Below are 21,652 nucleotides of genomic sequence, written 5' to 3'. Positions count from 1 at the left end.
TCTCTCTATCTATCTCTCTATCTATCCATCTCTCTCTCTCTCTCTCTCTCTCTCTCTATCTATCTCTCTCTCTCTCTCTCTCTCTCTCTCTCTCTATCCATCTCTCTCTCTCTCTCTCTCTCTCTCTCTCTCTCTCTCTCTCTCTCAAAATCTCTCTCTCTCTCAAAATCTCTCTCTCTCAAAATCTCTCTCTCTCTCTCTCAAAATCTCTCTCTCTCAAAATCTCTCTCTCTCAAAATCTCTCTCTCTCAAAATCTCTCTCTCTCTCTCAAAATCTCTTTCTCTATCTATAAGGAACCGCAGTAGACAAAAGGCGTTGTTATTTAGCTTTGCTAGGTTGTGACAGTGCACTAGAACATATTTGATCTATTTAATTTTAGTCTCAATTATTGACAAAAATAATCGTGATTATGATTTTTGCCATAATCGAGCAGCCCTAGTATAAATGGCATTTTTTTTGTCGATTTTCTCAATCTGACTTCATATTGACAATTTTTAACAACAGAGGGTGCTACATAACACACTTTCAGGAAAAGTCACGGACTGGAAGACTTGAATATTTTATTGAAAAAAGTTACATACAATCAAAGAAACAGCTGCGGGTAAAATTGACCCGTTGGCGGTTCTAGTGTTAAAGACATGACCTTACAATTTGAGAAACTAGAATACATATAATTAACACCTTCTGACTTGTTAAACCTAACAATTAACCGGTTTATCTGAAAAACACTTTTACTATTGTATTTATTGATGATTAAAATAGTTGTTAGCTGTTTATTGAAATGTTTGCACGAGGCGAGTCAATTTGTAGGTCATGAGGATTTCAGTTTAATTTGACGTCCTGTTTTGTAAGGAGAGTCCTTTTATTGTGAATTCCTATTGAACTGATTTGATTCTAATGCCATGTTTTGTGTTTCAGGCTCCCATCAACTTCAGTAACAGTGAGTTTTACGGCTTCTCTGAGTTCTTCTACTGCACGGAGGACGTTCTGCGGCTCGGAGGACAGTACGACAGCAGGAAGTACTCCAAAGCTGCTATGGTACTTTTTTGTAATATATTTTTTATTGACATTTGGCAGCAAACAAATTACACAGTGGTTTTGAAGACATAGTAATTGTACATCTTAAGTGTGTCTGTCCGAAATGTGTTTTTTTTTTTAACACAAAGATAAAATAAAAACAGTAAAGTACAAACAATACGAGCATTAGGGAGTGATCAGGACTTCACAGTAAAATCATACGTTTGTACAAATACAATCTGGCCGATGAGGTTTTACAAAATCAGTCCACTTTCTACATCGTGACACAAATAGTTCCAGTTTGTGATTGACAGACGATGTTATCCTCTGTGACTACCCGATTTGCACGTCTGCCCGATTTGCACTGCTCAAGCTCGAGTTGGCCCGCCATGTTGGACAGCTATGTACGGCAAACAGGACATTTGACGTCCGTACTGATCTAATAACAGTTTTGTTCTTGAATCAACTTTTTTTTAATGAAAAGTCATTTCCCTTTTCCAGGAATCTCAACAGAAAAAGTTTCTCCGGACTAATACATTTCTAAGTTAACAATTAGATATGAATTATGAATGCCATAAATGATTGCATACATTTACAGTGTATTATTGTTCCAGTGTGAAGGCTGTCAATCAGAAGTTAAATCCATTTACGATACGATACGATATACTTTATTGTCCCCGTAAGGAAATTTGTTCTGGACTCCATCCTGCAGTGCATACATGTACATATACAAACATAGTGGACATTAAGAGACATACACATATCATCAGTCATACACCGTTTGAACAAACACAATACACAGACGTACATACTGACAATGGCGACCTATTGCACAACCCTCATGGCCAACATTTAAAAAGTACATTTCATTACATTTGACTACATATCATTTCATGTGAATGTTAAGAAGCTTAATGGACATAGGTAGGAATGAGTGCTTATAGCGGTTCAGCCTGCTCCTGGGAACCCTGAATCTTCTACCAGAAGGTAGGAGCTGGAATTCTGGGTGGAGTATGTGGGTGGGATCAGACACCATTCTTTTTGCCTGTCTGATAATCGACTGCTCGTATATGTTTTGGAGAGATGGGTGTTTTTTAACCCCCATCATTTTCATAGCAGTCTGTACCAGGCGAGCGATCTGTGACTTTGACTGCACTGTCAAGTTACCATACCAGGCAGTGATACCATACCTCATGATGCTCTAAAACAATAACTCATCTCTCTCGTTCAGATTAATGCGGTCGGTTTGGTTTTCTTCTTTGCGAAACGCCGCTTTGTCAAATGTCCTGTTTGGGTTGCCGTACGTAGCGGTCCAATATGGCAGACCAACTTGCGCAGTGCAAATCAGGTAGACACATCCTCTCCATTTTGTAAATCAGGGATAGTGGTGGTCTAATGGATAGTGAGGTGGGCTGAAGATCGGAAGGTTGTGAGTTCAAATCCCGCCAGGAACACCACCACTAGTGCGCCCTTGAGTAAGGCACTTAGTCCTTAGTTACTCCAGAGAGAATGTCCCTGTAAGTCGCTTTGGATAAAAGCGTCAGCTAAATGAAATGTAATGTAAATGTCCACTTTAATATCCATCCATGCGTTTAAAGTTGGGCGATCTGCTGATAACCACTTCGCTATGGTACTTTTTCAAGAGTAATATCTCTATCAAAACAAATGCATGATTATTTGTTGTTTATATAAAGTTTGTTGTTGTTGTTTCTGCAGGACTACTGCGCCACCAAGTGGTCGACCCTGAAACAGCGTCTGGACAACAAGCTTTTCTCTCAGCAGGCCGACATCAGCCGACTCAAGTGAGTTCATCTCTTCTTCAACAACGTTTAAATTATGCACAGCTTTCATTTGATTTACTGTCAAATATGGGTTTTATTTTATTAAAATGTTTTATTAGTCTATTTGTTGAACATGTCAGAAACAAAACAAACAACAATAATAATAATTATAATCATAATTATGTCAAAGAGAAAGAGAGAAAAACGATCAAGGTACAAAAAAAACTAATAAATGCGTTCTCAAATAGTCTGTCATGTTCAACAGGGGCAAGAAAGAAGATCTGGTCTCTAGTGAACATTTATCTTGAAAATAAATGATTAGGTCATCGTCTTCAGCATCCGTGATGTATTGGATTCATTGTTTTAAACAAATATATATTTGTTCTAGCTTATTTGTTTACTTCACTTTCAAATAGGGAACATATTCTGAGTTAGAAATACCAAATGTTTCGTTATTTTGACACAATTAACCCTTGTAGTTTCATGTCTCGATCATATTTGTTAGGTGTTATTATGGGGGAATTACTATTCTTGTGGTACTGCTACTGCATATTGAGCATGTTAAGACCCACTCATGTACAACACCTTCCTTACTTGCAATAAATAAGCACTAATTAGAGGGTTATTGAGCTAAAACTCTCAACTAATGGCCTAGTACTTGTAGAATAAGGCATTAATAAGTGTTTTATTATTACTAATAAAGAGCCAACATACTAATAGTGCTAATATGCATGTTAACTAACAACTAGTTGAAATATGTGTACCTTAATATAAAGTGTTACAAAACAACCAAAAGGAAATAACTTTTACAATGACAAGAAATAAGCCTCACTTCGCAGGTTCTGCTCATAACCATTCATGTTTTCTAAATAATAGTTTTAATTTAAATAAACAACAATATTTCAGCTCATCAGTTCAGTTATTCCACAGATCAACACCTGTTGTTGTGATGCAGTGAAAGCTTTCTGCGTGTGGCAGCATGCAGTTTCTCGTCATGTTAAATCAGTGCAAAACAACACGTAGTTTATTCAGTTAAAATATGCGCATTATCATTTCAACTTTCAACACATCACACATAGTTTTTTGATAATTACAGCAAGTCAGGTGTTTTTGAGCTGTTAAGCACGTAATGTATTCACAACCTCATCAATTCAAACTACCTTTACACCTGGAAACAGGAGCAAATATTTTAAACTCTAGAGGCGAAAGCGGCTTAAATATTGTTTTATAGTTGTTTTTATTTATAGGTTTGATTTAAGGTTTGTTTACCTGTCAGCAAAAACAGCTACTAGCGAGCCAATGGCTGTGAAATTGTTCAAATTGGTTTGTAAAGCGTCAAACATTTTGTAATATTTTTCACTTTCTAAATATAAACCAGGCTTAAAAGAAGTTTTGTGCAGGGCTTTTTTTTTTAAAGAGTTAACACGAAGCTCGTCAGCTGAGTGTGAATATCTGGAGAAAGCCAACTGTTCTGCCAATTAACAACAGACATGTAAATGACTTCACTAACACCAACGTTTAAAGCTCACATTTAGCACCAAGAAAGAGTCCATTTGCATGAATCATTTCTCGCTCTTCATTTCCCTGTTTTAAGGAACCAACTCATCTTCACAGTAATCATCAGAAACATGCTCTGGACTTAGTATTTCTACGTTTTTTCAGGATTGTAGTGCAGTGCAAAACAACACAAACTATCTCTAGTGGTTTTTTTAAGGCACAGTTTCACGTTACAGCTTCAAATTTGTGATTTTTTTTTTATGGTGACTTTTCAATAATGAGAAGCTGCACTGTGAGAACAATGACATTTAAACTATCCATCTGAAGTAACCAGGATAAAGTACTACATTACAATAAGTGCATTCGACCAAGAAGATACAAACTTGAAGAAAACAGAATCATATAAGTACCTCAGAGGCCTGTACTACAAAGCCGGTTCAACAGACCCTGGATATGTTTGAGTTACCCGGTTTACCTAATCCAAAACAAACGCACTCTCGCTAAGCGGTCCTACGACGCTGGTTATCAACTCGTTCACTCAAGCCAGCTTTGTCCTATCTAGTTAGGTGCGCGTTCACATAAAAGGGGCGGGGTTAGCAACATTCGACCAATCACAAACATGGAGAAGTGTACTGACAGCGCAGCGTCATACTTCCTGAATGAAAAGTGAACTTTAATATTAGTCAAATATGAAGAAGTTAAACTTTAAACATCCATGACTTAAACACTTTATCCAGGATAAAAGCCACATAGCTGCACCTGCAAGGTGAATACAGCTGGTAACAGAGAAAGTGTTTGAATGCGTACATTAACAGGTTTATGAAATCACTGCCCCGTCCAAGACACGATCTGACTTTAATTACATTTGACTCGAGTGTTTCGTCAACTTAATGTGTTGCTTAAAATAATACTTCTGCATACAGTATGTGACACTGTGAGTGTTGCACGGCCAGATACGGCTCAGCTGACTCAGATAAGGAAATATATGATACATTATGATGTGATATGATATGAATGATAATGGGACACATCGACGTCTGCACTCACAGTGCCGCAGACTGTACGTAATGTTACTCTGGTCAGCAGGCAGTGCTTTCACTGAGTTGATCTCTTAGCCTGCCACCTAACCTGCTCCGGAGCAGGTTAGCCGCTCAGCATAAGTTACCATGGAGATCTAGCCTGCTAAAAAGAGAACCAGCGTCGTAGGACCGGAAACCCAGAGTTTTCCCTGAAGTTACCTCGCTAAGCGAAAATCCGGCTTCGTAGTACAGGCCTCTGCTCTCTGCTGCATTTTAACCTGCCATCTGATTGGGTGTTGAATTTTCACTATCCTCCTTTTAATGCACAATTTCATCGTTGTACCTTTTAACCTAAATGTATTTATATATGTTTACTCTATGCTATTTTTAGTTTGTTTTTATGTCTTTTACTGGTAACTGTATTCTGTGTGATATCAATTTTCTGTGAAACGTCTATGTGAAGCACCTTGAACTGCACTTGCTGTATGAAAGGTGCTATACAAATAAAGATTATTATTATTATTAATATTATGACCCCCCCCCCCCCCCCCTCTCCCCCTGCTGCTGTTTCCCAGGTATCAGTGCTTTAAGTCGGCCTGGATGTTCGAGGTGCTGCACTCCGGCTTCAGATTCCCCCCCGACTACCGGAGCCTGAGGACGGCTCAGCTGGTTTATGATAAGGAGGTGCAGTGGACTCTGGGAGCCATTCTGTTCAAAACACGCTTCCTGCCCCTCAGGTAACACACACACACACACACACACACACACACACACACACACACACACACACACACACACACACACACACACACACACACACACACACACACACACACACACACCATGTATACATCACTTCAGGGGACATTACATTGACTTACAAGCATTTCCTGGAGACTTATCCTAACCTTAACCAACACATGCCTAACCCTAACCAAGTATTCACCCTAAAATTAATGATTCCCCTTATGGGGACCTCCATTTTGTCCCCATAAGGGAGGAGAGTCCCCACACGTGACTGTGTAAACAGATTTAGGTCCCCACAAATATAGTAATACTAGGACACACACACACACACACACACACACACACACACACACACACACACACACACCTCCTCTGCTCCATAGCTTCTCTTGGATAAATGGACTTAAACTCACACTGAACATTTTACATTTATATTCAATGTAATATTCCATTCCTGACACACTTAATGTATATATAATATCCTGCTTTATATTTTGTTCCTGTACATTTGTATTCAACAGTATTTTTTAAACCCGAGTATCTGTACTTGTACTTGAGTAAATGATGTGTGTACTTTGCTATCTCTGCTGTGTACCCATCCTAGCGCTAGGAGCAGTGGGCATGCATCTTATTGAAGAATAACATATTGCTTTTGTGCATTATAGAACATATGAATACAAGTGGTTCATGTAGTTTCTCTGTGGTCCTTCTCCTCCTCCAGGGACCTCCAGCAGGAGACCCTCCGTCAGAACCACCCCAGCTGGCTGCGCTCCTCCTTCCTCTACAACCACCACCTGTTCTCCCTGTGTGTGCTGGTGGTGGTGCTGGCCATCCTGCTGTACATCCTGCGTCTGAGGAGGATCCACCAGAGGGAGCAGCGGCAGAGCGAGACCCTCAAGCTGCTGTGGGCCGAGGAGGGGGAGGCGCTGCTGGCCTGAGAGGGGAGGGTACAACACCTGAACACTCATTAGTGTGAGAACAGAGGGACCTGGAATTACTGCCCAGCTGTGGGACTGGGACACTTGGGATGACCAAACTCAAAACCTAAATTGATCCATTTTAGGGGAGAATATGATATGATTTCCCCCCTAAATGTAAACATAGTAGGAACCTGGAATTACTCACCAGCTGAGTGTCCAGATTTTAGTTTTTACATGGACAAGGACACTTAAACGAGCCTGGGAACCAACTCCACTTAAATCGATCCATTCTAGGGGAGAATATGATATGATTTCCCCCTAAATGTAAAAAGACATTATGAGTACAGAGGAACCTGGAATTACTCACCAGCTGACGGTGTGACTGGGCCAGATCTGTTTTCACATTGAAAAGAACATGTTTAATGACCCTGGGAATCAAACTCCACTTAAATTGATCAATTTTAGGGAAGAATATGATATGATTTCCCACTTAAATGTAAAAATAGTACAGAGGAACCTGGGATTACTCACCAGGCTAGAGTGGATTTGTTTTTACATGGACAAGGACAATGAGCCTGGGAACCAAACTCCATTTAAATCGATCCATTCTAGGGGAGAATATGATATGATTTCCCACTTAAATGTAAAATAAAAAGACATTGTGAGTACAGAACGTGAGTACAAAGGAACCTGGAGTTACTCACCAGCCGACGGCGTGACTTCGCCATTTTTTTTTTTTTTGCGTGGAAGAAGGCTCTTTAATGATGCTGGGAATCAAACGCCACAGTTTGTTCTTCAATCTTGCAGCTTTGAACAAAGAGCCAATCACCGACTGGAATAATGTTCTCTGTGTTTCTTCGGAAGAGGAAGAGAATCAACTTGAAGCAACGGGAGTATCGTAAGTTCTCCACCAATATCTCCCTGATCTGAAGCCATGTGTGGGTAAATGTCTGACTCTTGAGCAGCAGAAGATGGTAGGATTATATATTTCTGGAAGACTGTTCAACGTCCATTTAGGAAGCTGTCTTCAGGCACATAGGAGAGAAAGAAATGCAATGAAGTGTTTCTATAGGGGCCAAATGTTTCTATAGCTTTCCATGAAAGAAGTATACATGGGAGGAAGGTCTTTGAACGCCTGCAGGCAGCGTGGCTCATCCTGATGACTCTCAGGATGTTTCATCTAGGTCAGTTAATCATGTCTGTACAGGACCAGATACCTCTTAGACAAATCTCGCTGTACTTTGATCTCACGGTCGATGTGTTTCTGTTAATGTGCATGAGTTGGTCGTTTGATGGTTAAAAATAGGGTTTATTGTCAGTCTAACACTAATTTATTCAATATAACTTTACATTTCGGTTTAATTACCTTTTAAAGACATCAGGTTTTATTTTGTTAACTTTTTCAAGACATTCCTACCTAGTTATGATAACTGGTATTAATTACAGTTACTCAGTACTTGAGTAACCCTGTTAGCTTTGGTTTGTTTCATTTGATGTTAACGGAGCGTTTCAAAGTGGTATCATGTTGCCGTCATTATCACAAAAACCACCCGGCCTCTTTCTGTTTTCTCCAACGTCTGCTACTAGCGTAACACTTAGCAAAACAATGATTCATTTCCAATGTTGCTCAGAGTATCCTGTCAACACGCTATTTATTTCCCTCAATGCAAAAACACAGCTGCTAACCTTTATGCAAATGAATGCATGATGACGTGACCAATAAAGAGCGTACGAAGCTGATGATGCTCACTACTTTCCAGTGGCGAGCCGTCAGGGCCCTCTAGGCCCTCTGTGAGGGCCTAAGATATTCCAAAAAATAATATTTAAAAACATTAAAAAAAAATATATTTTTTTAAATATATATTTTTTTAATATTATTTTTGTTATATTTTTCATTAGTTTTACCGAAAAAAAACTTGATTTAATAAAATAACATTTCCAAATAAATAAATCCTTCGAATCTGCCTGTTCAGTCTCTGTTTGAATGTCAGTTACTATAGCGGGCCTCTCTGCGATTCACAGAGGACCCGCTATAGTAACTCAACAAGAGAGTAATGTCAAATGACAGTACAATTGACCAATCATATCTTCCCTCTAAATGGGTGGGTTTTATTATCGCGGACTTTATGACGAGTTCCGCCCGCTGTGAAACTGTTCTTGTTTCCATAGCAACAACAACTTCCTGTCAACAGCGTGAACTCGCCTTCAAAATAAAAGCATGCCAAATTACACTTAAGACATACAACTGCAATGAAAGTAACAAACACAATGCAATATCATTTTCAATGTCAAAGAACACAAATTGGGTTCACAGGTGTTGTTTTGTGTGGTAGAGGGTCGCTGTCATTGATGGGCCGTTGTTTTGATATTCCGCTGAAGTATACGCTGTGACGTAATAACGTCTTTTTTTCGAGGGAAGGGGTGGGGGTCAGAGGGCCTAGGTATAAAGCTCACGGCTCGCCACTGCTACTTTCATTGCAAAAAAACACGTTTTTATCGCCACCTTAAAATGTTGATGTTGTTTTAGCTAAAGGTGAAGGAGACGCATCTGACGGTGTAGAACTGAGCCTGAGTGGAGGCGTGTGGCGCAGTGGGTTAGTGTGTTGGTGTTCGGATCAGGTTCAAACCCCACTGCAGTCAGCATGTCGTTGTGTCCCTGAGACACTTCACCCCAAATTGCTCCTGTGAGGATTGTCCACAGTATTGAGTATGTAAGTCGCTTTGGATAAAAGCGTCTAACAAGTAACATGTCATGAAAAACTGAGCCAGAAATGTCCCAAAGTGGCCACCGTACAGGAACAAATCTTACATTCAACAACTTAGTTTGAGGCTATTTAATCTCGGGTGCTTCAGATTTGTCTAGATTGTATCTGTCTTACTCTTTCCACATGTGACCTTTGAGCGTTTCCTAACAGACTTAAACACGACATTCCCTCGTTCACGCTAAATAAAAAGCAAAGGAGACGAAGCTTTTTTTCTCTTAGTGTTTGAAATCCCCTTTTTTTTTTTTTAACCACTACTTAGCATCTGAAATGTTTCCCCACCGTCAGTGACATCACCCTGAGAGCAGCTTCCTCTCCTGCCGTCAGAGATACAGTTTCTCCTCCTGGGATGGTTTCCTTTCGTCCGATGATGTCAGCGTCTCTGATAACCGTCTGCCGCTTTTGTTCCTGTCGAGACCTCCGATGTTTATCAGAGGAGAGACGCAGCCAAGAGGCTTTTTAGATGAAATAAGCCCAGAGATCTGCTCAGTGTTTGGATGAAGGCGCTGACAGCTGACCAAAGGCTCCCGGAGGCTCTGTTTAAACTGATTTGAATGCACGAAAAAGCGTCAAAATGGATGAAAAGAGTGCGGATAAAATCAAAATACGAGTCAAATGTCTAAAAACGGTTTTCAAATAGAGCCGTTCATGAGGAATAAAGCCTTACCCTTAAATAAAAGGGGGATATTTTAATCTTATTCTACATCTTAATGTGTTTCAAAGCTGTGAAAATGAAGCCACTATTTTTGACTGACCATGACGATGCAAAAAAAGTGGGAGGTATTTTTTTTTTTATGTCCAAAGAATTCAGAATTTCTCATTGCTTTCTGATTTGAAAGTGGGGCATGACTCATCGAACAACATGATGATGATTCCCATTGTTTTAAAATGTGTGTAATATGATTCCTCTTGTGCTGAATGTGTCCTCCACACACACTCTCTTTGTTCGTCCTGACACAGATGAGTTGTGACACGTCTGTCAAACTGTCAGTATGTGTTTGTGACCTTCCTCTCCGCCTCTCTACCGTAACAAGACTTTCTGAATCCAGAGTAGCACACATCTCACAGCAGAAATGTAAACGGTAACAAAGTGATTCCTGTTTCACTTCCTCCTGATTTCTGCTCCGATGTTTCCCTCCTGACTCGGGACCAATATCTGATCGATGGGCTTTGTGCAATGTTTCACTTGTATTCACTGAAGGGACTCTTGTCTTTGATGTTTTGATTTAAGGTACCTTTTAACAGATATGTGAATATAAAATAAATCCATTAAAGAATCCTTTTTGTAATAAAATCATGTCTTTGAGTTGATTTACGCCCCTGTATTATAATTATAGTATAATGCATTAATGTGTAAAGATCTGTCATTTTTAAACATTTCCAAAGCAGCTAGAAAGTGGCTAATTTCAATCTATATATAAATCTGCATATCTTATTGACTTCTGTTATATGGAAACAAAATATGAATTGTTTTATTTTGTATAAATCATTTAAATCAAAGGAACTAGAGGTGATGTAGAGAAGTAAAAAGTAAAATATCAGCTTCCAAATGTGATTGATAATGTGGGTCAAATGGAAATACACAAGTGAAGTACCTGAGAAATGTACTAGTACTTGAGTAAATGTATTAACCTGGAATAACTATCCACATATTATAATACCATTAAAGGGAAGTGAAAACACATTTTACATTTTGTTTCAGGGCTGATCTGACGCTCTAAGATGGATTTAGTTGAGGGCAGAGGAAAGTAACTAAGTACTAATACTTTTACTTGAGGAACATTTTGAATGCAGTACTTTTACTTGTTACAGAGTATTCCTATACTCAGGTACTTCTACTTCGAGTACTGCTACTTTTACTCAAGTACAAGATCTGAGTACTTCTACTTTTACTCAAGTACACGATCTGAGTACTTGTACTTTTACTCAAGTACAAGATCTGAGTACTTCTACTTTTACTCAAGTACACGATCTGAGTACTTCTCCCATAAAAACAATCTTGAGGTGAATTATTTCCAGCTTCTAAAATAAGCATTAACCCGAAACCCTCCTTCTTCCTGCTTCAAATTCTTCAGGAAGAAGTTATTTAAAAGGCTTCTGGCTGCTGCAGTGCCTCTGTGTGGCCTGAGGGTGGCGCTGTGCAGCATTCATGCACTAATGATCCCAAAATATACATGCAAATCCTGCAATTGGTGATAAAAAAGCAACACCTTTAATTGGTAACGCTGCATCACAATTATCACCAGAAAAAACAGCTTTTAAATAAATAAATACATTTAATTTATATAGCACTTCTCATCTGCCAAGACAAATCTCGAAGCGCAAGTCAACATGTTCTAAAATGGTTTCTTAAGGCGGTTTTTTTGTTTAATAATAATAATAATAATAATAATAATTTGAAAAAGGATCATAATGAAATAATAATCAAGATAATTAAAAATAATCTTAAAATTAATTATTATAATAAAAATACAATAATAATTATAGTGATAATAATGAAATCATTAAAATAACGATTATTGTAAAAATAATATACAGGGTTCTTACAGTCATTAAAAGCCTGGAAAAGTCATGGAAATTCAAAATGCAAATTCCAGGCCCTGGAAAAGTTATGGAAAACAATATTTTTCCCAAAGTTTTGGAAAAGTCATGGAAATTTAACTACATTTGCATCAAATATAATTTATATTTTATCTAATCGAAATAGTAATACTATAATGATAATAAATACTGTATCGTATAGTAATGAAACGTAAAATGGCATTTAACTGACGAGGTATTTTGCTGGTGAGAGATTTTAGTTGCTTTAGCCTGTAGAAGCTAGTAAGCCTATTTGATTTGATTTAGATAGGCACAACATGTTTCATATGCAGACCTTATTTTCCGGTTCCATGTTAAAATACAAATGTTTCAGTGGTACCGCTGAGAAAGAGTAATATTTTTGGTCATGGAAAATGAGGTAAAGGTCATGGAAAAGTCATTGAAAATCATTGGTGAAAAAGTGTATGAACCCTGAATATAACAATTATAATAAAATCAGTAATTATAGAATAATAGGAATACAAATAATGAAAATAAAACAATAAAATATTAATAATTATTAGTGAACTTGTAAAATAAAGAAACACGGCACAGTTTATTTTAAAAATATACTTTTAATACAACAGCTGCATATAAATATTAAAATATACATTATACAGGTGTACAGTACACTCACACAAAACCAAAACAGAAAATATTAGGCTTCTATTTGTACGGCACTTCTTGTATTTTTTTTGTATTTTTCTACTTTTTTCTTTTGAAAGGTTACTTACTGACGAAGGAGTTGTACATAAAGATGTGTTAACAGTCCGTAGTTTAACTGTGGTTACGGAGAGACGGACAGAAAAGGGCTAAAGGTTTGCTGTACATTATATGACATGTTAATGTGGAATGTTTGCTAGTCTCTTTCCTCACTAAAGACCCAGCAGGATGTGATTATTCCCTCGTTATGCTCTCCACAGGAAGTCTGCGTTTAATACCAGAGTATCGTTTCATTCAGACATCGGGGCTTTTACTCTGAAAACCACTGACTCGGTTTTGGTTTAATCAATGAGGTGTTATTCCCTCTCATGTTTCATCATTACTTTTGAGATACTGAAGCATCTGTGATTCAAATCTATGGCTGATATTTAAAAAAAGCAGAAGCCTGTTTTCCACTCAGAGGATGCTAGCACCATGTAGCACACACCGCTACATTCAAATGGAGATGCATTGTGTGTCTGAAGATTAAATTATTCAATGAGATGCAATAATGAGTTTTAAAGGTGCTGGTGTTTGGATTTTGTGAAACTCGGACAGAGCTATGCTAGCTGTTTCCCTCCGTTTCCAGTATTTATGCTAAGCTAAGCTAGTTTAGCATATCTGACTGTAGCATCAAATGGACATTCATGTGCCCATTGTTCGGCCAATCATCTGGTCTATAACATGTCATTAAATAGTGAAAAATGTCCACAGCAATAATTGGATCTTAGGCAGAAAATGGAGTATGTGATGGGTTGAAATGGTCAAAAAGAGTGGTGCAGGAATGAGTCCTTAAACCGGAGATGAGTTAGCATTTAACCATCCTTCATAGCCCAACATTAGCCACCTTTAGCTTAGCGGTGGTGAAGTCATGTGACCGTGCTGTAGTTCCTTTAGAGCCCAACATTAGCCGCCTTTAGCTTAGCGGTGGTGACGTGAAGTCATGTGACCGGGCTGTAGTTTCTTTATAGCCCAACGTTAGCCGCCTTTAGCTTAGCGGTTAAGTCATGTGACCGTGCTGTAGTTTCTTTATAGCACGACATTAGCTTTTTACTTCAGAAATGATAAACGTTTGTTTGCCAAAGAGCTTATTTTCAGCAATATTCCAAAATCAAATGGGAAAATTCAACTGCTTTTTGTCGAGGGAGCCCTTAAAATGCTAAATACATCATCACTGCACCACTCGATTAAAAAGCTAATTGCAGAAACATTAAAATACCTTCTGGGTTTTCAAAAGACTGCCAGAGGTGTTCATATTTCCTAGAAACAGATGCTTAAAGCTTGACCTTAAAAAGGTAGTGATGAGACATGAGAGGCGCACACTGAAGCTTCACTGATACTCAACGAGGACCAGAAGCTCGAACACTGAACCTTTCCAAATCCAACTTCTCTCCCAGATGGAGGTTTTCCTCATCAGCGACAAAGAGGACGCTAGCATCAAGAAACATACTCTTCCTCTTCCTCCTCTTCCTCCTCTACAGCTGTCAGAGGGAGGTGGAGATTTAGGTCGCATTCACACCTAAAAGTCGCTTCCTTGGAGCGCACCAGACGACAGTTTGTTCAATTGTTTTATTTGTCAGAAGGTTCGGTTTGCGTTCACACGGGCAAAACTCAAACGGACTATAAACTTTAAACACAAGTCATGTGCTCGGAAATGCTGTTCAACCATTGGTCAGACATTAAGGGGGTTAATTAACGCAAATCCCGGCAATTTCTACCGTAGCTTTGGAGCATCGGCAGCATATTTTTATGCCGCTATTAGACTCAGTTGTCTTGTGTCTTGAGAGAAATCATTATTTATTGTATTTGTATTATCATACCTTTTACCTCCTTGTGGTTATTAACCTGTTAAAATGTTATATTTTGCTGCATGTACCTGACTTTTATGTATTATTGATGGAGCATTTTGACTTTGCACGACACTGTTCAACACTTCATTCTGCTTCACTCTTTCGCTAAAGATTTTAAAGACATAAAATATTACGCTTCCTTTCTTTCGGTGCGCACCAGGGTTGGATTCACCCGGACTAAGCGAGGCTGGTGTGAACGCGACCCAAGAGGTTTCTGATAAACTATTCGGAGGCTAAGTGCCGTTTTGCCCGGCCTCTTTGAAACCGGAGACGCTCCACAATGTGTCAGACAATGTGAGCGCCATTATCGAGAAGGGGGGGGGTCACCTGGAGGTCAGCAGTGTCCCACCAGTGTTGGTTACTGATGGGTCTATTCAGGTGAAAAAGGAGAGAGGACAACAGTGTCTCCCTGTCCTCGTCTTACAACTTAGTGTTTAACACGCTGCTTTAGACTCTGGATATTTTAAAGGTCCCCTATTATACTGTTCTTCATCAATATATTACAGGTCTCAGATATATACAGAACCTGTCTCTGATTGGCTGAAACACCAAACAGATCATTGCAGCATCCCATAATCCCCTCTGTTTCAGCCCTGTTTCCAAAGTGCTGATTCTCTGTCTGTTACTTCAGATGAAAATAAGGAGCCCCTCCCCACGCCCCTCTGAGAGAGATTTGGTTACAAAGAACTCAATGGTGCTCTAGGAGGAGATTCAGGTGATAAGGTGGGGGGGGGGTTACCTTGGTGGCTGATTGGCTAATGGTTACACAAGCCAACAAATCGTTATGACATCATAAAGTGTCCATAATCTGATCAGCTCATTTTCAGACAGGTTTTTATAAAAATGGATCAGGACAAAAAGAGAGAGAATCTTTGTTCCTGAAACTTTCAGAGTCTCTTTACACAGAGGGGACACATGTTGATGAAGAAGAGACATGAAGAAGAGGGGACACATGTTGATGTAGAAGAGACATGAAGAAGAGGGGACACATGTTGATGTAGAAGAGACATGAAGAAGAGGGGACACATGTTGATGTAGAGGAGACATGAAGAAGAGGGGACACATGTTGATGTAGAAGAGACATGAAGAAGAGGGGACACATGTTGATGTAGAGGAGACATGAAGAAGAGGGGACACATGTTGATGTAGAAGAGACATGAAGAAGAGGGGACACATGTTGATGTAGAGGAGACATGAAGAAGAGGGGACACATGTTGATGTAGAAGAGACATGAAGAAGAGGGGACACATGTTGATGTAGAAGAGACAGGAAGAAGAGGGGACACATGTTGATGTAGAAGAGACATGAAGAAGAGGGGACACATGTTGATGAAGAAGAGGGGACACATGTTGATGTAGAAGAGACATGAAGAAGAGGGGACACATGTTGATGTAGAAGAGACATGAAGAAGAGGATTTTGCATAATAGGTGACCTTTAAGACAAGTTTACTAGCACTGGTAATGAATCTTTTCAAGGTGGGAAGCTGTTTTCAGGCAAATTAAGGTGCAATTTAGAGTGAATTGTATTGATTCGTTGGTTATTTTTTATGGTGAAAATGCCCATCATAAGTCCTCAGAGTCCAATGGAAGGGTTTCAAAGAGCCTCTGTTGGTTTAGCACCTAAATATGTTCAATTTATACGGATATAAAATGCAGCAAATTCAAATATAAGCTTAAAAATGATTGAAGTAATTAATCCTAATCCAAATGTTTTGTTGTCTAGCAGATTTGGCTGCTTCACCTTCTGTCACGTCACGGATCAGATGTCCTCAAGCATTTTGTACTTCAATAACACGTTTACTATTTAAATCAAGTCTTCTTTGTTGACATTTTTGGTGTTTTACAAGCAAACTGAACCCACAGTTGCCGTTTATAATGTGGTTACCGATACTAAAGCTTCCCTCTCCACGTCTAACTCGGGCACATTCAAGGGTAATACCTTTTTCAGGCAAATTTAGATGTAACTAACATTGAATATTATTGATTTGATGATTCTGAATTGAAGGGGTTTCGAAGAGCCTGTGTTGGTTAAGCACCCACATATGTCCATTTCTAAAGAGTGCAGCAAATTCTAATATAAGCTCAATATGATCTCAATTAGCCGCTTATCTGCAGGCAGGACTGTTTTCCTAACCTTGGAATTTGATATCCTCACAGAGGCAGAGTAGATTTTGAATCATTCAAACAGTATTTGAAACCTCTAAGTGTGAAGACAGCTCTTACTGATCTCTACAGAAAGGAGCCTCAGAACAAAGGACTCGGTAGATTTTCGAGTTGCATTGATTTGTTTCAGCACTACAGCCACCTATAAAAGAAAGCACGTCCTTGCGAAATACTGAATAGTAATCCTCAGAAGTGACTGAGAGAAGATGGATAACAGCCAAATGCTACCAGACTTGAGTTAATGGTTTTAAAACACAGATCTCTTCTTTAGCAGCTTCACTTAAACAGAAGTTGAGCCAAACCTCCTGTCTGCCAGCAGCTGGGATGAATCCAACTTTCATTATGAGGACACACAAACTCTCCCTTTCACTTCCTTGGAAAACATCAGAGTGAAAAGCTTCAGGGCTGTTTAGGTCTCTCTGTTATCCGAGGAGGAAGTGACTCTGATAAGATTATCCAGTTTGTGCAGAGTCATTGTCTGAATTAGGTCAGACTTGGCTGAGTTTAACCCACCAGCACTTCCTGGGTTCAGTAATGAGCCTAAAGACCACAGAGACATCTTTGGGTCGTTCCCCTCGCTAAATCCGTTTCCAGGTACACAAACAGAGACTTTTCTGGGAAAGTGAGTCAGGAATGTGAGCGGAGACGTGGCTTTGCCAAAAACTGGCAACGCACCCATTAAAGCTTTACAGTTAAAGGGATACAAAAGTGTGTATTGAAAAAGTAATGCTACAGTGTGAGCCAAAGCCCTCACACGTGCTTCACTAGTCGCGTTTAATCCGGCGTCTTGTCTTGTTTGGATCTGTTGCTGAAATTCAACAGTTTTTGGCATATAGATGCATGCACACAGCAGATGGTGTTTGTGTTACGTAACACCACTTTGGAGGAGGGAAAACATCAGCACGAACTTATGCATTCAAAGTGGAATCGCTCCGAAACCCAGAGACCCCGTCCTCCTCTGAAGTGACAGATGGGAGCATTTGAGTCTTCACCGATATGTTCGGTTGTTTTCTGCCGTTTCCTCTCTTTGTTTGTTGTTGAGTTTTTTCTCAAACTTGTAAAGTAAACCCGACCACGTTCATGTGGTGACGTTTAAAGGGAGGGTTTGGATTCTAAGTGGGGTTGTATAAAGTACTCGTCTAGAGTCAGTGTATCACCTACAGTAGGTCCCAGTTTGGAAGTGAATCAACGTATTGTGAACAAAGGCAGCGGCAACACATTTTAGAAACTAAAAAACCAATATGAGTTTAAGTGTAGGCTCTTTTTTGAAAATGTTCACTGCTTGATTTTGCCATAAGACAGCTTTTTCGTCCAGGGAACGACAAGCAGTTATAAATCCATCTATGCTCTTTTCAATGCCACCAGACTCCATTCATAAAACCTGTACTTCTTTGATAACATGGTCATGTTAAGTCATTTTATGTTTTGATTTGTTTATTTATTAGAATGAAACTAGTCAAAACTTTACACACATAAACTGTGTATACATTAAAAGTTAGACAGTCCATAAGTCTGTTTAAATCTATTGGAAGTTGTGTCACTGCAGTAGTAAAAAAAGGACGTCCTTTTATTCGGCTAAAAAACATTTTTTTGCCGTTGCCTCGGTCCTCAGCTGAGTACCTCATATAACCCCACACCAAACAATCCTACCGTCCTCTTTATCAGAGCCTCGTGCTGCTGCGTCTCACTATCAGTCTCTGGCATCAGTCACCACTCTGTTGACATTACTGCGCTCATGAGCGACATTTTCCAAGAAAACAAAACAGAAAGAGCTGCAGAAACAATCCGCTTTGAACTGTTGTGTCCACAGCTTTTCAGACCACGGGGAGGTGAAGGGTTGAAAGTTCCTCTGACAGGAAGTGGAGTTTTCCATAGGAGGACCGACGCGTTGCAGAGCTTTGGAACGAAGCCCAGATAGAAACTCGTCAAGGTTGAAAAACAAACAGCCGTCCCTTGACATATAGTTCCCAGAGTGGAAGTTCACAGAAACCGGTGCCAGTTCAAAGTATAGGATTTAATCTGCAGGGGAAATATTTTGGTTGAATATAGGATCGCTTTTTTCTTTCTCTCCGAGTCAAGTGAGGCCAGGCTGAGAGCAGTAGTCATGGGTTACTCTTCACCTTGTAATAGGGTTTAAGATCAGGCATAATAACACAGGTCCCTAAGCTCCAGGCACTTCAGAAAGGCGTCATTATGCAAACACACTGCCTATTACAGGACGCTCGCAGGCCAAAACCCAGTCAGCAGTTTCTGCCTCGCTCAGGTTTGCATTGCTTTTTTTATTTTTTACATCGTACAGTAGCACCGAAACAAAGCCTCTCAATCAATATCTGTCTTTAGACAAAAAGGTGCCGACTACAGAGTCTTTTTCAAAGCCCTCTTTTAAAAAAAGGTGCTTAGTTGCTCTTACCACAGTGCAATTCAAAGGGTCCTTTACCTTAGTTTTACGTCCAACAACATTTAGAGACCGTGGACAGGTTGGTCTACAGCTTCAGAAAAGACCACAGAAGAAAGGCAGAGTTCAACAGACTGACGCCCGCTACGGGGGGTCGAATAACAACAACATAATGATAAAAAAACTAATTATTTGCTTTCTAGATCTACAAGTGTTTTTTCTCTCTTCGTCATTGCAATTCAGGAATGTGCGCTACATAATCAGGGCAGGGGTCGAGGAGAGGGCTCGGGGGGACATTCAGGAACATTCAGGACACTTCCCTTTGAGGGTTAAAGCCAGTGCAGATTAGTAAAAGGCGAAATAATAAAGTGTCAGTCATTTCCTGTCTGTCACACCACACTCTCAGGCCGTAGTGCATTCGAGGAGAAGGGAATTCAAATGTTACGTCATCCTTTAAAGCAGAGTTTTTCAACCTTTTCTGAGCCGTGAATAAAGCCATTAATAAAAAAACAAAGAATGACACATGTAAGCCTTATAAAGCATATATACTGTATAATGATATTTTAGTGGCAAGTCTCTCAATTTGGTGGAGAGTTCATCTCCTCAGTAGCTTTGAGAGATTTCTCTCTGTGTTTTATTAAAGTGACCTGTTTCTCAGTTAGCATTAAATCATCCGTGTTGTTGTCTTAAAGCTACAGGTGTTTTGTGAGATGCTGTTTAAGCTGAAACGTTGACTTTAATGAAATGTATTGCGTCAATAGATTTCACATATGTATTAGCTAATATCAAGTCAAACATATGAGGTTCAACTTAATATCATTGCTTACCTCATGTGACGTGTGTTAAAATAACACATGTAATTAAAGTAAACGTCTCTTCAGTGAATCTTAGGACCATGACACTGTTGGATTTCATTTGCAGCAACTACATCATATGTTTTGGGACAGATGAAGTGAAATTGGACAGTTTCCCACGGCACACTGGTGGAAAATCACTGCTTTAAAGGACGCGGGTCAACACTGTATTCACTTTGCAGAACAGGAGGATGTGTTGATGGTTTGGTGTCGAGTGGTTTCAGCAGTATATCTTTGGTCAGCTTGGATTAAGGTGCAGTTTGCTCTTTAACTTTCATTTCGAAGGGGAGTTAAGTTTAGGGATTAAAGCTGCGGGGACTTTTTTTTTTCCACAACAAACAGCCGGTAGTTTCCATTAACAGCTGCTGCCTTACAGGACTCGGTCACTTCTCACTTCTCTGATGCAACCCCAATGGTATGAAGTGCTTCTATAGGGCCAACGAAAAACTAAAAAAGCACACACACACCCGCTTCTTTGTCTCACAGGCTTGTGCTCCTCCCACTTCCTTATTCTTTTTTTGCACTTCCTCTATCCTCAGATGCACCCCTTCGCCCTCGCCTCACTACCGGCCCCCCTGCCGAGTAAAAACTAAGACCAATCTACGAAAACAGTGCAATGTCTATTCATAGGCACACTGGGAAACAAATACAGCACACAGAGGGCGAGAGGGACGCTCATACTGGATGTATATACATGTCCACACACACACACACACATTCTCACTCACACACACACTCACAGACAGAATACAGAGACGTCAGCAGCAGCAGCAGCAGCAGCAGCAGATCTGGCCTGATGGTGATGTTGGAAATGGACACCATGTTGGTGTTTTTCCTCCGCCTCTTCCTCCCTTTACAGCGAAAGAGGAAGAAGAGTAGCTCCTCAGGTCTCACTGCTTGGTTGGTTGGTGCAGGAAGGGGAAGAAGTGGCAAGATGGAGGAGGAAGTGGATGTTTAGGTGACTTTAGCCCTCCACCTCCTCGCCCCCCCGCGGAGACTCTTTCTGGATTTGGCTGCTCGCACTAGCCGCCAAAATCCTCTGCACAAAGTCTTTGGTCCGCCCGGCAACTAAAGGACCTGCAGGAGTGAAGAAGAGGAGGAGGAGGGGAAGAATGTGATTTGAGACAAGAAATCGTCATATTAACTTAAAGGGGACCTATCATGCAAAATGCACTTGTGTACGTCTTTTCTACATGAATATGTGTCCCCGGTGTTCCAGGGAACTCACCAAGTGTCAGAAAACACAACCCTCTCTATTTTCCTCCATACCCAAATCTCTAAAAAAGGGGCTGCAACGGATCTGATAAAAACTGATCCAGATTTGAACACTGTCCTGACGTCAGGACGGTGGCGCTACGGCTATT

General features: G+C 39.9%; 2 protein-coding genes across 10 annotated transcripts in view; one reads left to right on the top strand and one right to left on the bottom strand.

Annotated features, from left to right (window-relative positions):
• Window positions 1-8,734, top strand: part of LOC117482058 (ectonucleoside triphosphate diphosphohydrolase 7-like) — a 33,667-nt gene extending 24,933 nt beyond the window's left edge. Inside the window, exons 11-14 of the mRNA XM_034130043.1 lie at window positions 920-1,039; window positions 2,735-2,820; window positions 5,891-6,052; window positions 6,784-8,734. Coding sequence (XP_033985934.1) covers window positions 920-1,039; window positions 2,735-2,820; window positions 5,891-6,052; window positions 6,784-7,000 — 585 coding nt within the window. The 3' untranslated portion in view covers window positions 7,001-8,734. The remainder of the gene's footprint in view (window positions 1-919; window positions 1,040-2,734; window positions 2,821-5,890; window positions 6,053-6,783) is intronic.
• Window positions 8,735-19,298: 10,564 nt separating this feature from the next.
• LOC117482066 (CREB3 regulatory factor-like) overlaps window positions 19,299-21,652 on the bottom strand; it is a 54,116-nt gene continuing 51,762 nt past the window's right edge. For all 9 annotated transcript variants that reach the window (XM_034130056.1, XM_034130058.1, XM_034130055.1 and 6 more), the window contains one exon: window positions 19,299-21,365. In XM_034130056.1, the coding sequence (XP_033985947.1) occupies window positions 21,253-21,365 (113 nt within the window). In that variant the 3' untranslated portion in view covers window positions 19,299-21,252. The remainder of the gene's footprint in view (window positions 21,366-21,652) is intronic.

Source organism: Trematomus bernacchii, unplaced genomic scaffold (assembly GCF_902827165.1).
Source record: "Trematomus bernacchii unplaced genomic scaffold, fTreBer1.1, whole genome shotgun sequence".
Taxonomy (NCBI): Eukaryota; Metazoa; Chordata; class Actinopteri; order Perciformes; family Nototheniidae; genus Trematomus; species Trematomus bernacchii.
This window is presented reverse-complemented; position numbering and strand designations above follow the sequence as displayed.